Source organism: Oncorhynchus nerka, linkage group LG19, assembly GCF_034236695.1.
Source record: "Oncorhynchus nerka isolate Pitt River linkage group LG19, Oner_Uvic_2.0, whole genome shotgun sequence".
In the NCBI taxonomy this organism is placed as follows: Eukaryota; Metazoa; Chordata; class Actinopteri; order Salmoniformes; family Salmonidae; genus Oncorhynchus; species Oncorhynchus nerka.
Genome location: NC_088414.1, coordinates 30579471 through 30594954, shown reverse-complemented (window position 1 = coordinate 30594954; position 15484 = coordinate 30579471). Strand labels below are relative to the sequence as shown.

Sequence of the window (15484 nt, the reverse complement as noted above, 5' to 3'; positions counted from 1 at the left end):
GTCTACCTGTCACAAGAAATAACGTCACCATGGTGAGATGCTAGGTCTACCTGTCACAAGAAATAACGTCACCATGTTGAAATGCTAGGTCTACCTGTCACAAGAAACAATGTCACCATGGTGAGATGCTAGGTCTACCTGTCACAATAAATAACATCACCATGGTGAGATGCTAGGTCTACCTGTCACAAGAAATAACGTCACCATGGTGAGATGCTAGGTCTACCTGTCACAATAAATAACGTCACCATGGTGGGATGCTAGGTCTACCTGTCACAATAAATAATGTCACCATGGTGAGATGCTAGGTCTACCTGTCACAAGAAATAACGTCACCATGGTGAGATGCTAGGTCTACCTGTCACAAGAAATAACGTCACCATGGTGAGATGTTAGGTCTACCTGTCACAAGAAATAACGTCACCATGGTGAGATGCTAGGTCTCCCTGTCACAAGAAATAACGTCACCATGGTGAGATGCTAGGTCTACCTGTCACAAGAAATAACGTCACCATGGTGAGATGCTAGGTCTACCTGTCACAAGAAATAACGTCACCATGGTGAGATGCTAGGTCTACCTGTCACAAGAAATAACGTCACCATGGTGAGATGCTAGGTCTACCTGTCACAAGAAATAACGTCACCATGGTGGTGAGATGAATGGTCTACCTGTCACAAGAAATAACGTCACCATGGTGAGATGCTAGGTCTCCTGTCACAAGAAATAACGTCACCATGGTGAGATGCTAGGTCTACCTGTCACAAGAAATAACGTCACCATGGTGAGATGCTAGGTCTACCTGTCACAAGAAATAATGTCACCATGGTGAGATGCTAGGTCTACCTGTCACAATAAATAATGTCACCATGGTGAGATGCTAGGTCTACCTGTCACAATAAATAACATCACCATGGTGGGATGCTAGGTCTACCTGTCACAAGAAATAACGTCACCATGGTGAGATGCTAGGTCTACCTGTCACAATAAATAACGTCACCATGGTGAGATGCTAGGTCTACCTGTCACAATAAATAACGTCACCATGGTGAGATGCTAGGTCTACCTGTCACAATAAATAATGTCACCATGGTGAGATGCTAGGTCTACCTGTCACAATAAATAACGTCACCATGGTGGGATGCTAGGTCTACCTGTCACAAGAAATAATGTCACCATGGTGAGATGCTAGGTCTACCTGTCACAATAAATAACGTCACCATGGTGGATGCTAGGTCTACCTGTCACAATAAATAACGTCACCATGGTGAGATGCTAGGTCTACCTGTCACAATAAATAATGTCACCATGGTGAGATGCTAGGTCTACCTGTCACAATAAATAACGTCACCATGGTGGGATGCTAGGTCTACCTGTCACAATAAATAACGTCACCATGGTGAGATGCTAGGTCTACCTGTCACAATAAATAACGTCACCATGGTGGGATGCTAGGTCTACCTGTCACAAGAAATAACGTCACCATGGTGAGATGCTAGGTCTACCTGTCACAATAAATAATGTCACCATGGTGAGATGCTAGGTCTACCTGTCACAATAAATAACGTCACCATGGTGGGATGCTAGGTCTACCTGTCACAATAAATAACGTCACCATGGTGGGATGCTAGGTCTACCTGTCACAATAAATAATGTCACCATGGTGAGATGCTAGGTCTACCTGTCACAATAAATAATGTCACCATGGTGAGGTGCTAGGTCTACCTGTCACAAGAAATAACGTCACCATGGTGAGATGCTAGGTCTACCTGTCACAAGAAATAACGTCACCATGGTGAGATGCTAGGTCTACCTGTCACAAGAAATAACGTCAATGTCACCATGGGTGAGATGCTAGGTCTACCTGTCACAATAAATAACATCACCATGGTGAGATGCTAGGTCTACCTGTCACAAGAAATAACGTCACCATGGTGAGATGCTAGGTCTACCTGTCACAATAAATAACGTCACCATGGTGGGATGCTAGGTCTACCTGTCACAATAAATAATGTCACCATGGTGAGATGCTAGGTCTACCTGTCACAAGAAATAACGTCACCATGGTGAGATGCTAGGTCTACCTGTCACAAGAAATAACGTCACCATGGTGAGATGTTAGGTCTACCTGTCACAAGAAATAACGTAACCATGGTGAGATGCTAGGTCTCCCTGTCACAAGAAATAACGTCACCATGGTGAGATGCTAGGTCTACCTGTCACAAGAAATAACGTCACCATGGTGAGATGCTAGGTCTACCTGTCACAAGAAATAACGTCACCATGGTGAGATGCTAGGTCTACCTGTCACAAGAAATAACGTCACCATGGTGAGATGCTAGGTCTACCTGTCACAAGAAATAACGTCACCATGGTGAGATGCTAGGTCTACCTGTCACAAGAAATAACGTCACCATGGTGAGATGAATGGTCTACCTGTCACAAGAAATAACGTCACCATGGTGAGATGCTAGGTCTCCCTGTCACAAGAAATAACGTCACCATGGTGAGATGCTAGGTCTACCTGTCACAAGAAATAACGTCACCATGGTGAGATGCTAGGTCTACCTGTCACAAGAAATAATGTCACCATGGTGAGATGCTAGGTCTACCTGTCACAATAAATAATGTCACCATGGTGAGATGCTAGGTCTACCTGTCACAATAAATAACATCACCATGGTGGGATGCTAGGTCTACCTGTCACAAGAAATAACGTCACCATGGTGAGATGCTAGGTCTACCTGTCACAATAAATAACGTCACCATGGTGAGATGCTAGGTCTACCTGTCACAATAAATAACGTCACCATGGTGAGATGCTAGGTCTACCTGTCACAATAAATAATGTCACCATGGTGAGATGCTAGGTCTACCTGTCACAATAAATAACGTCACCATGGTGGGATGCTAGGTCTACCTGTCACAATAAATAATGTCACCATGGTGAGATGCTAGGTCTACCTGTCACAATAAATAACGTCACCATGGTGGGATGCTAGGTCTACCTGTCACAATAAATAAAGTGACCATGGTGAGAAAGGTCTACATGCATTGTCAAGTGCTCCATACTGAGATGAGCTCTCCCACCCTGAGCGTTGATTCATCATGCAGAGGCCATAGAGAAGCCAGATTTCAACATTGCATGTAATTAAACAGTTCCATTTCACGCCATGCTGTTCATATAAATAACTTATTATAATTTACCAGTTTCTCGCCATTATTTATCCCGGGAAAAGGGTGTGGTTTTGGGCTGTAAACTCAGTAAGTCTCAGTAACCGTGTTTCTGCAATTCAACCCTAGTTACCACCCCTCAGTGACAGACCTCTGCTGTCAACCCCTTACCACTTACCACCCCTCAGTGGCAGTCCTCTACTGTCAACCACTTACCACCCCTCAGTGGTAGTCCCCTACTGTCAACCCCTTACTGGTTACTACCCCTCAGTAACAGTCCTCTACTGTCAACCCCTTACCAGTTACCACCCCTCAGTGACAGACCTCCACTGTCAACCCCTTACCAGATACTACCCCTCAGTGGCAGTCCTCTACTGTCAACCCCTTACCACTTACCACCCCTCAGTGACAGTCCTCTACTGTCAACCCCTTACCACTTACCACCCCTCAGTGGCAGTCCTCTACTGTCAACCCCTTACCACTTACCACCCCTCAGTGGCAGTCCTCTACTGTCAACCACTTACCACCTCTCAGTGGCAGTTCTCTACTGTCAACCCCTTACCACTTACCACCCCTCAGTGGCAGTCCTCTACTGTCAACCCCTTACCATTTACCACCCCTCAGTGACAGACCTCCACTGTCATCCCCTTACCACTTACCATAAGACTCCTCAACATCTAATCAAATGGCTTTTACAGACTATTTGCATTGCCCCCACCCCCCATTTACGCTGCTGCTAACAGGTGCCCCCACACATTGAGTCTGTGCCGGTACCCTCTGTATATAGCCTCGCTATTGTTATTTTACTACTGCTCTTTAATTATTTGTTACTATTTGTTACTTTTATTTAAAAAAATTGTATTTTCTTAAAACTGCATTGTTGGTTAAGGGCTTCTAAGTAAGCATTTCACTGTAAGGTGTTGTTGTATTCAAGGCATGTGACAAATACAATTTGATTTGATTTGGAACCTCTGCCTTCTCCACTGTAACCTCTGTCTTCTCCACTGTAACCTCCCCCATCTCCACTGTAACCTCCCCCATCTCCACTGTAAACCTCCCCCATCTACACTGTAATCTCTGTCTTCTCCACTGTAACCTCTGTCTTCTCCACTGTAATCTCTGTCTTCTCCACAGTAACCTCTGTCTTCTCCACTGTAACCTCTGTCTTCTCCACTGTAACCTCTGTCTTCTCCACTGTAATCTCTGTCTTCTCCACTGTAATCTCTGTCTTCTCCACTGTAACCTCTGTCTTCTCCACTGTAACCTCTGCCTTCTCCACTGTAACCTCTGTCTTCTCCACTGTAACCTCCCCCATCTCCACTGTAATCTCTATCTTCTCCACTGTAACCTCTGTCTTCTCCACTGTAACCTCTATCTTCTCCACTGTAATCTCTGTCTTCTCCACTGTAACTTCTGTCTTCTCCACTGTAACTTCTGTCTTCTCCACTGTAACCTCTGTCTTCTCCACTGTAACCTCCCCCATCTCCACTGTAACCTCTGTCTTCTCCACTGTTCATATTAAATATCAATCAATCAATCAATCAAATGTATTTATAAAGCCCTTTTTACATCAGCTGATGACACAAAGTGCTGTACAGAAACCCATCCTAAAACCCCAAACAGCAAGCAATGCAGGTGTAGAAGCACAGTGGCTAGGAAAAACTCCCTAGAAAGGCCAGAACCTAGGAAGAAACCTAGAGAGGAACCAGGCTATGAGGGGTGGCCAGTCCTCTTCTGGCTGTGCCGGGTGGAGATTATAACAGAACATGGCCAAGATGTTCAAATGTTCATAGATGACCAACAGGGTCAAAAAATAATAATCACAGTGGTTGTAGAGGGTGCAACAGGTAAGCACCTCAGGAGTAAATGTCAGTTGGCTTTTCATAGCCAATCATTCAGAGTATCTCTACCGCTCCTGCTGTCTCTAGATAATTGAAAACAGCAGGTCTGGGACAGGTAGCACGTCTCGTGAACAGGTCAGAGTTCAATAGCCGCAGGCAGAACAGTTGAAACTGGAGCAGCAGCACGGCCAGGTGGACTGGGGACAGCAAGGAGTCATCAGGCCAGGTAGTCCTAAGAAATGGTCCTAGGGCTCAGCTCCTCAGAGAGAGAGAGAGAGAAAGAGAGAGAGAGAGTGAATTAGAGCGAGCATACTTAAATTCACACAGGACACCGGATAAGACAGGAGAAATAATCCAGATATAACAGACTGACCCTAGCCCCCCGAGATATAAACTACTGCAGCATAAATACTGGAGGCTGAGACAGGAGCGGTCGGGAGACACTGTGGCCCCCCAAACAGGCAGGATATAACCCCACCCACTTTGCCAAAGCACAGCCCCCACACCACTAGAAGGATCTCTTCAACCACCAACTTAGCATCCTGAGACAAGGCCGAGTATAGCCCACAAAGATCTCTGCCACGGCACAACCCAAGGGGGGGCGCCAACCCGGACAGGAAGATCACGTCAGTGACTCAACCCACTCAAGTGACGCACCCCTCCTAGGGACGGCATGGAAGAGCACCAGTAAGCCAGTGACTCAGCCCCTGTACTAGGGTTAGAGGCAGAGAATCCCAGTGGAGAGAGGGGAATCGGCCAGGCAGAGACAGCAAGGGCGGTTCGTTACTCCAGTGCCTTTCCGTTCACCTTCACACTCCTGGGCCAGACTACACTCAATCATAGGACCTACTGAAGAGTAAAGTCTTGAGTAAAGTCTTAAAGGTTGAGACCGAGTCTGCGTCTCTCACATGGATAGGCAGACCATTCCATAAAAATTTAGCTCTATAGGAGAAAGCCCTGCCTCCAGCTGTTTGCTTTGAAATTCTAGGGACAGTAAGGAGGCCTGCATCTTGTGACCATAGCGTACGTGTAGGTATGTATGGCAGGACCAAATCGGAAAGATAGGTAGGAGCAAGCCCATATAATGCTTTGTAGGTTAGCAGTAAAAAAACTTGAAATCAGCCCTTGCCTTAACAGGAAGCCAGTGTAGAAAGGCTAGCATTGGAGTAATATGATCAAATTTTTTTGTTCTAGTCTAGGTTCTAGCAGCCTTATTTAGCACTAACTGAAGTTTATTTAGTGCTTTATCCAGGTAGCCAGAAAGTAGATGTCACGCCCTGAGCTTTTTATGTCTCTATTTTCGTTTGGTCAGGGTGTGATTTGGGTGGGCATTCTATTTTCTATGTTTTGTATTTCTTTGTTTTGGCGGGGTATGGTTCTCAATCAGGGACAGCTGTCTATCGTTGTCTCTGATTGGGAACCATACTTAGGCAGCCCTCCCACCTGTGATTGAGGCTAGTTAACTTTGTTTGTGGCACATAGCCCTTAAGCTTCATGGTTGTTTTTTTATTGTTTATTGTTTTTGTCGGCGTCATTTCTAATAAAGGGAATATGTTGCTTTGAGGAGCATGTGACCCAGGCACCAGGCACCATGCTTTGCGGTTACACGTACTTTGTCACCGGTACGCATCCACAGCCCAGTGCATCCTGTGCCAGCGCCCCGCAGTTGCCGGGCTAGGGTAATCATCCAGCCAGGATGGGTTGTGCCAGCTCTGCGCTCCAGACCTCCGCTGCGTCTCCACGGCCCAGTATATCTTGTGCCAGTTCCACGCATCCGGTCTCCTCTATGTCTCCCCAGCCTGGCGAGTCCTGTGCCTGCTCCCAGAGCCAGGCCTCCTGTGTGTCTCTCCACTCCAGTGATGATCCATGGCACGAAGCCTCCAGTGATGATCCATGGCACGAAGCCTCCAGTGATGATCCATGGTACGAAGCCTCCAGTGATGATCCATGGCACGAAGCCTCCAACGACGGCCTCCAGTCCGGAGCCTCCAGAGACGTTCTCCATTCCGGGGCCCACAGAGACGGTCTCCAGTCCGGGGCCCACAGCGAGGGTGCCCAGTCCGGGGCCCGCAGCGAGGGTCCCCACACCAGAGGTGCCACCAAAGCGGGGTGAGCCAGAGGTGGAGCGGGGTCTACGTCCCGCACCAGAGCCGCCACCGCGGATAGATGCCCACCCAGACCCTCCCCTATAGGTTCAGGTTTTGCGGCCGGAATCCGCACCTTTGGGAGGAGGGGTACTGTCACGCCCTGTCCTTAGAGCTTTTAATGTATCTATTTTGGTTTCGTCAGGGTGTGATTTGGGTGGGCATTCTATGTTCTATTTTCTATGTTTTGTATTTCTTTGTTTTGGCTGGGTATGGTTCTCAATCAGGGACAGCTGTCTATCGTTGTCTCTGATTGGGAACCATACTTAGGCAGCCCTTTTTCCCACCTGTGATTGTGGGTAGTTAACTTTGTTTGTGGCACATATCCCTTAAGCTTCACGGTTGTTTTGTGTTTTATTGTTTTTGCTGGCGTCATTTCTAATAAAGGGAATATGTACGCTCACCATGCTGCGCTTTGGTCCTCTTCTTCAGACGGCCGTGACAGTAGAGCATTGCAGTAGTCTAACCTAGAAGTGACAAAAGCATGTATTAATTTTTGTGCATCATTTTTGGACAGAAAGTTTCTGATTTTTGCAATGTTATGTAGATGTAAAAAAGCTGTCCTTGAAACAGTCTTGATATGTTCGTCAAGAGAGACCAGGGTCCAGAGTAATGCCAAGGTCCTTCACAGTTTTATTTGAGACAACTGTACAACCATCAAGATGAATTGTCAGATTCAATATCTATTTTTTTCTTGGGACCTAGAACAAGCATCTCTGTTTTGTCCGAGTTTAAAAGTAGAAGATTTGCCGCCATCACTTCCTTATGTCTGAAACACAGGCTTCCAAGAAGGGCAATTTTGGGGTTTCACCATGTTTCATCGACATGTACAACTGTGTGTTGTCCGCATAGCAGTGAAAGTTAACATTATGATTCCGAATGACACCACCAAGAGGTAAAATATATAGTGAAAACAATAGTGGTCCTAAAACAGAGCCTAGAGGGACACCGGAATGTACTGTTGATTTATCGGAGGACAAACCATCCACAGAGACAAACTGATATCTTTCCGACAGATAAGATCTAAACCAGGCCAGAACTTGTCCGTGTTGACCAATTTGGGTTTCCCATCTCTCCAAAAGAATGTGGTGATCGATGGTATCAAAAGCAGCACTAAGGTCTAGGAGCACAAGGACAGATGCAGAGCCTCGGTCTGATGCCATTAAACGGTAATTTACCACCTTCACAAGTGCAGTCTCAGTGCTATGATGGGGTCTAAAGCCGGATTAAGCATGTTATATACATTGTTTGTCTTCAGGAAGGCAGTGAGTTGCCGTGCAACAGCTTTTTCAAAAATTTGAGAGGAATGGGAGATGTGATATAGACCGATAGTATTTTATATTTTCTGGGTCAAGGTTTGGCTTTTTAAGAGAGGCTTTATTACTGCCACTTTTAGTGAGTTTGGTACACATCCGGTGGATAGAGAGCCGTTTATTATGTTCAACATAGGAGAGCCCAGCACAGGAAGCAGCTCTTTCAGTAGTTTAGTTGGAATAGGGTCCAGTATGCAGCTTGAAGGTTTAGAGACCATGATTATTTTCATCAATGTGTCAAGAGATATAGTACTAAAAAACTTGGTTCAGAGATCAAGGCTTTTGTGGTTATTTTAAAGATCTTAATTGGGAGAAATGTGTCTGTGTCTCCACTCTCTACAGTGTCTGCAGGCTCTGGACTTCCTGCACTCCAACCAGGTGATCCACAGAGACATCAAGAGTGACAACATCCTGCTGGGCATGGATGGCTCAGTCAAGCTCAGTAAGTCACCTCACCAGTAGGGGACAGGCAGGGACCAGGGTGGAATGATGCAGTCAATGGTATGTTGGTAGAGAGAGTCATGTGGAAATGGATGGGATTGGGGGAAAGAGTCATGTGGGAAATGAGTGGAGTTGAAAACAATGTCTGACGTGTTTCTCTCTCCCTGTAGCCGACTTTGGGTTCTGTGCCCAGATCACCCCAGAGCAGAACAAGCGAAGCACCATGGTGGGCACGCCCTATTGGATGGCACCCGAGGTCGTGACCCGTAAGGCCTACGGGCCCAAGGTGGACATCTGGTCCCTGGGTATCATGGCTATAGAGATGGTGGAGGGAGAACCTCCCTACCTTAATGAGAACCCTCTCAGGGTAAGACTGAAACACACCATCTACACTACACACACATCCAGGGATATACTATTTGATCAGTAACTGATTGGCCCTCTCCATCCCTCTTTCCATCTCCTCAGGCTCTGTACCTAATCGCCACCAACGGGACTCCAGAGCTGCAGAACCCTGAGCGTCTGACCTCCGTGTTCAGAGACTTCCTCAACCGCTGCCTGGAGATGGACGTGGACCGCAGAGGCTCAGCCAAGGAGCTCCTCCAGGTACACAACAACCCACCCTGACCAAAACATAACCTATGTAAACCTGACCCCTCTAACATAACCCAAAGCTGACCACTAACATAACCCTAACCTAAACCTGACTACTCTAACATAACCCAACCCTGACCACTCTAGCATAACCCAACCCTGACCACTCTAACATAACCCTAACCTAAACCTGACCACTCTAACATAACCCAAAGCTGACCACTAACATAACCCTAATCCAAACCTGACTACTCTAACATAACCCTAACCTAAACCTGACCACTCTAACATAACCCTAACCTAAACCTGACCACTCTAACATAACCCTAACCTAAACCTGACCACTCTAATATAACCCAACCCTGACCACTCTAATATAACCCAACCCTGACCACTCAAGCATAACCCAACCCTGACCACTCTAACATAACCCAACCCTGACCACTCTAACATAACCCAACCCTGACCACTCTAACATAACTCAACCCTGACCACTCTAACATAACCCTAACCTAAACCTGACCACTCTAACATAACCCTAACCTAAACCTGACCATTCTAACATAACCCAACCCTGACCACTCTAACATAACCCTAACCTAAACCTGACCACTCTAATATAACCCAGCCCTGACCACTCTAATATAACCCAACCCTGACCACTCAAGCATAACCCAACCCTGACCACTCTAACATAACCCTAACCTAAACCTGACCACTCTAACATAACCCAAAGCTGACCACTAACATAACCCTAATCCAAACCTGACTACTCTAACATAACCCTAACCCAAACCTGACCACTCTAACATAACCCTAACCTAAACCTGACCATTCTAACATAACCCAACCCTGACCACTCTAACATAACCCAACCCTGACCACTCTAACATAACCCTAACCTAAACCTGACCACTCTAATATAACCCAGCCCTGACCACTCTAATATAACCCAACCCTGACCACTCAAGCATAACCCAACCCTGACCACTCTAACATAACCCTAACCTAAACCTGACCACTCTAACATAACCCAAAGCTGACCACTAACATAACCCTAATCCAAACCTGACTACTCTAACATAACCCTAACCCAAACCTGACCACTCTAACATAACCCTAACCTAAACCTGACTACTCTAACATAACCCAACCCTGACCACTCTAACATAACCCAACCCTGACCACTCTAATATAACCCAACCCTGACCACTCTAACATAACCCAACCCTGACCACTCTAACATAACCCAACCCTGACCACTCTAACATAACCCAACCCTGACCACTCTAACATAACTCAACCCTGACCACTCTAACATAACCCTAACCTAAACCTGACCACTCTAACATAACCCTAACCTAAACCTGACCATTCTAACATAACCCAACCCTGACCACTCTAACATAACCCAACCCTGACCACTAACATAACCCTAACCTAAACCCGACCACTCTAACATAACTCAATCCTGACCACTCTAACATAACCCTAACCTAAACCTGACCACTCTAACATAACCCTAACCTAAACCTGACCACTCTAATATAACCCAACCCTGACCACTCTAATATAACCCAACCCTGACCACTCTAACATAACCCTAACCTAAACCTGACCACTCGAACATAACCCTAACCTAAACCGACCACTCTAACATAACCCTAACCTAAACCGACCACTCTAACATAACCAAACCCTGACTACTCTGACATAACCCTAAATCTGACCACTCTAACATAACCCAACCCTGACCAGTCTAACATAACCCAAATCTGACCACTCTAACAAAACCCTAACCTAAACCTGACCACTCTAACATAACCCAACCCTGACCACTCTAACATAACCCAAATCTGACCACTCTAACATAACCCTAACCTAAACCTGACCACTCTAACATAACCCTAACCTAAACCTGACCACTCTAACATAACCCTAACCTAAACCTGACCACTCTAACATAACCCTAACCTAAACCTGACCACTCTAACATAACCCAAATCTGACCACACCAACTAGTCTACTCCTACATTACTATAGCAACATGCATGCCACACCCACCTGAGGAGCTGTCTTTTCAGCAAAATCCACTTGTTACTTAAATCTGGCTGGATTGATTGCTTTCATTTTACTCCTGCGACTCTTTCATACTCTTGCTTGTGGCTGTCTTTTTTCCCCGTTAATGTTATCACATTATGTTTGTAATGACCTGTCAAACACACCCCGGTAATGGCTGAAATGGGCTCAATGCAATACATTGTCTTTCCGTTGCATCCATAAGATTGCTAAAGCTTTGTCTGGGATTTAACACATCAGATAGACATTTACATCATAAGAAAGATAACTTTATTTTGAGGGGTTTACATTTTTTGTGGAATTGAAAAAAGTAATCATTTAAAATACACTGCTCAAAAAATTTAAGGGAACACTAAAATAACATCCTAGATCTGAATTAATTAAATATTCTTAATAAATACTTTTTTCTTTACATAGTTGAATGTGCTGACAACAAAATCACGCAAAAATTATCAATGGAAATCAAATGTATCAACCCATGGAGGTCTGGATTTGGAGTCACACTCAAAATTAAAGTGGAAAACCACACTACAGGCTGATCCAACTTTGATGTAATGTCCTTAAAACAAGTCAAAATGAGGCTCAGTAGTGTGTGTGGCCTCCACGTGCCTGTATGACCTCCCTACAACGCCTGGGCATGCTCCTGATGAGGTGGCGGATAGTCTCCCAGATCTGGACTAAAGCATCCGCCAACTCCTGGACAGTCTGTGGTGTAACGTGGCGTTGGTGGATGGAGCGAGACATGATGGGGCGACAGGGTGGCCTAGTGGTTAGAGCGTTGAACTAGTAACCGGAAGGTTGCAAGTTCAAACCCCCGAGCTGACAAGGCTCAAATCTGTCGTTCTGCCCCTGAACAGGCAGTTAACCCGCTGTTCCTAGGCCATCATTGAAAATAAGAATTTGTTCTTAACTGACTTGCCTAGTTAAATAAAGGTAAAAAAATAAATAATAATAATGTCCCAGATGTGCTCAATTGGATTCAGGTCTGGGGAACAGGCGGGCCAGTCCATAGCATCAATGCCTTCCTCTTGCATGGACTGCTGACACACTCCAGCCACATGAGATCTAGCATTGTCTTGCATTCGGAGGAACCCAGGGCCAACCGCACCAGCATATGGTCTCACGAGGGGTATGAGGATCTCATCTCGGTACCTAATGGCAGTCAGGCTACCTCTGGCGAGCACATGGAGGGCTGTGCGGCCCCCCCAAGAAATGCCACCCCACACCATGACTGACCCACCGCCAAACCGGTCATGCTGGAGGATGTTGCAGGCAGCAGAACATTCTTCACAGCGTCTCCAGACTCTGTCACGTCTGTCACGTGCTCAGTGTGAACCTGCTTTCATCTGTGAAGAGCACAGGGCGCCAGTGGCGAATTTGCCAATCTTGGTGTTCTCTGGCAAATGCCAAACGTCCTCCACGGTTTTGGGCTGTAAGCACAACCCCCACCTGTGGACGTCGGGCCCTCATACCACCCCCATGGAGTCTGTTTCTGACCGTTTGAGCAGACACATGCACATTTGTGGCCTGCTGGAGGTCATTTTGCAGGGCTCTGGCAGTGCTCCTCCTGCTCCTCCTTGCACAAAAGCGGAGGTAGCGGTCCTGCTGCTGGGTTGTTGCCCTCCTACGGCCTCCTCCACGTCTCCTGATGTACCCGCCTGTCTCCTGGTAGCACCTCCATGCTCTGGACACTACGCTGACAGACACAGCAAACCTTCTTGCCACAGCTCGCATTGATGTTCCATCCTGGATGAGCTGCACTACCTGAGCCACTTGTGTGGGTTGTAGACTCCGTCTCATGCTACCACTAGAGTGAAATCACCGCCAGCATTCAAAAGTGACCAAAACCTCAGCCAGGAAGCATAGGAACTGAGAAGTGGTCTGTGGTCACCACCTGCAGAACCACTCCTTTATTGGTGGTGTCTTGCTAATTGCCTATAATTTCCACCTATTCCATTTGCACAACAGCATGTGAAATTTATTGTCAATCAGTGTTGCTTCCTAAGTGGACAGTTTGATTTCACAGAAGTGTGATTGACTTGGAGTTACATTGTGTTGTTTAAGTGTTCCCTTCATTTATTTGAGCAGTGTATATTCATATATGCAAATATATCCTGTGTATGTACGCAAATGAGGCAAATATCATTTTCTTTATTTGAACACAAAATATAAAGAAATACCTGATACCATTAGAACATGTATATATGAGTGCATTGTAAAAGAAACGGGAAACAACATTTTTATACATGACCCTAAGCATGATGGGATGTTAAGTGGTTAGTTAACTCAGGAACCACACTTGTGTGGAAGCACCTGCTTTAATATACTTAGTATCCTTCATTTACTTGCGTGTTTTCTTTATTCTGGCAGTTACGTGTACAGCTCTAACCTTAAGTCACAGTCTGTACACGCAGGGTTGCAGAGCATTCCCCTCATCGCTATTCTTCTCTTGTGTTCCTTGCAGCATTCATTCCTGAAGTTAGCCAAGCCTCTGTCCAGCCTGAGCCCTCTGATTGTAGCAGCCAAGGAGGCCATAAAAAACAGCAGCCGCTAGAGGGCGCCATGTGTCCACACACAGAGCTGGACCCTGCTCCATGGTGTTGTGTGACAGAGAGACAGCACAAGGACAGACCAGTAACCAACCCCCCTGCTGCCTCATACAGGGGATGGACAGCTGGCCTGCAGGGCCTCTCTGCTGCTGAACCGCCTGCCGCCTCCTCCTCTAGTCCTCCAGCATTCTGTACATGTGGAGCAGTCTGTCAGACGTCTGTTAGCGTGTGTGTAAACGTGTGTGTAAGAGTGTGTGCGTGAGCGTGTGTGCGTGAGCGTGTGTGCATAAGCGTGTGTGCATAAGCGTGTGTGCATAAGCGTGTGTGCATAAGCGTGTGTTTGGCCTGTGAGGGGAGTAGAGGCTCCTAAACTAAATACTAAAAATAGAAAATACGAAGAAAAAAAACCCAAAAGCTCCTTTTCAAAAGGGAGAGACCCAGGAAGAGAGGCAGAACGTAACAGCACTGAGATAATGTGATTCCTTCCTTGTCTATCCAGCAATCGCCTTGGTTCCCTTTCCCTTTCCATCAGGCATCTCCTGCAGTGAACATTTTATATGAACATTTTATATGGAACAGACTTGGGGACTCTGGACCCAGCATATGCCTGCATGACTTTGTGCATATGTGAGCGAGAGAAAAGAAGGGAGGGATAGAAGAGGCAAACATTCAATCAAAGCCAGTTGGCTGTTGTACTCCAGGACATGGCTGTTGTACTCCAGGACATGGCTGTTGTACTCCAGGACATGGCTGTTGTACTCCAGGACATGGCTGTTGTACTCCAGGACATGGCTGTTGTACTCCAGGACATGGCTGTTGTACTCCAGGACATGGCTGTAATTTCTTGGACACCCTAAAGTTGCTAGATGTTTAGAGATCTGACATAGAGAATGGCTTTGCCAGGGCTGCAGTGGAGGCTGATTCAATAACTACTGCGTATCTGATGGGCCACAATGTGTTCAGAGTTCAAGTCACAGCTTTTTAAATATAAATCCCATGTTATTGGTTAATTACAGTTAGTTAGTAGGGATAGTCTACAGACAAACATTTGCTTGTTTTTTTGGGGGGGTTTGGTGGGGGGGCAGTGTTTGTCAATGTTACCATTTGTTTCACATCAATGAGCCTTACTTTTGCATGCTTAACCTCTGATCTGTGAATTTACTTAGATGTGTCAGAAGTAGAAGCCATGCTTAGTGTGAAAAGCCATTTGTTCAAGTGAGCACAATCCCTGAGTTAGCGCATATGTTCATCTGTCTATCTGTCTGTCCGTCCATGATGTGTTTATCTAGTTTTTTTAATGGAATGCTATTATTTAGCCCACCCCCTCTCAATGGAAGTTAAGAGTTATTGC

At 46.1% G+C, this 15484-nt stretch overlaps 1 protein-coding gene across 1 annotated transcript in view; it reads left to right on the top strand.

The window, feature by feature from the left end:
* Window positions 1–14236, top strand: part of LOC115146941 (serine/threonine-protein kinase PAK 3-like) — a 127061-nt gene extending 112825 nt beyond the window's left edge. Inside the window, exons 13-16 of the mRNA XM_065004864.1 lie at window positions 8813–8912; window positions 9082–9278; window positions 9380–9517; window positions 14049–14236. Of these exons, the coding sequence (XP_064860936.1) occupies window positions 8813–8912; window positions 9082–9278; window positions 9380–9517; window positions 14049–14138 (525 nt within the window). The 3' untranslated portion in view covers window positions 14139–14236. The remainder of the gene's footprint in view (window positions 1–8812; window positions 8913–9081; window positions 9279–9379; window positions 9518–14048) is intronic.
* Window positions 14237–15484: the final 1248 nt, after the last annotated feature.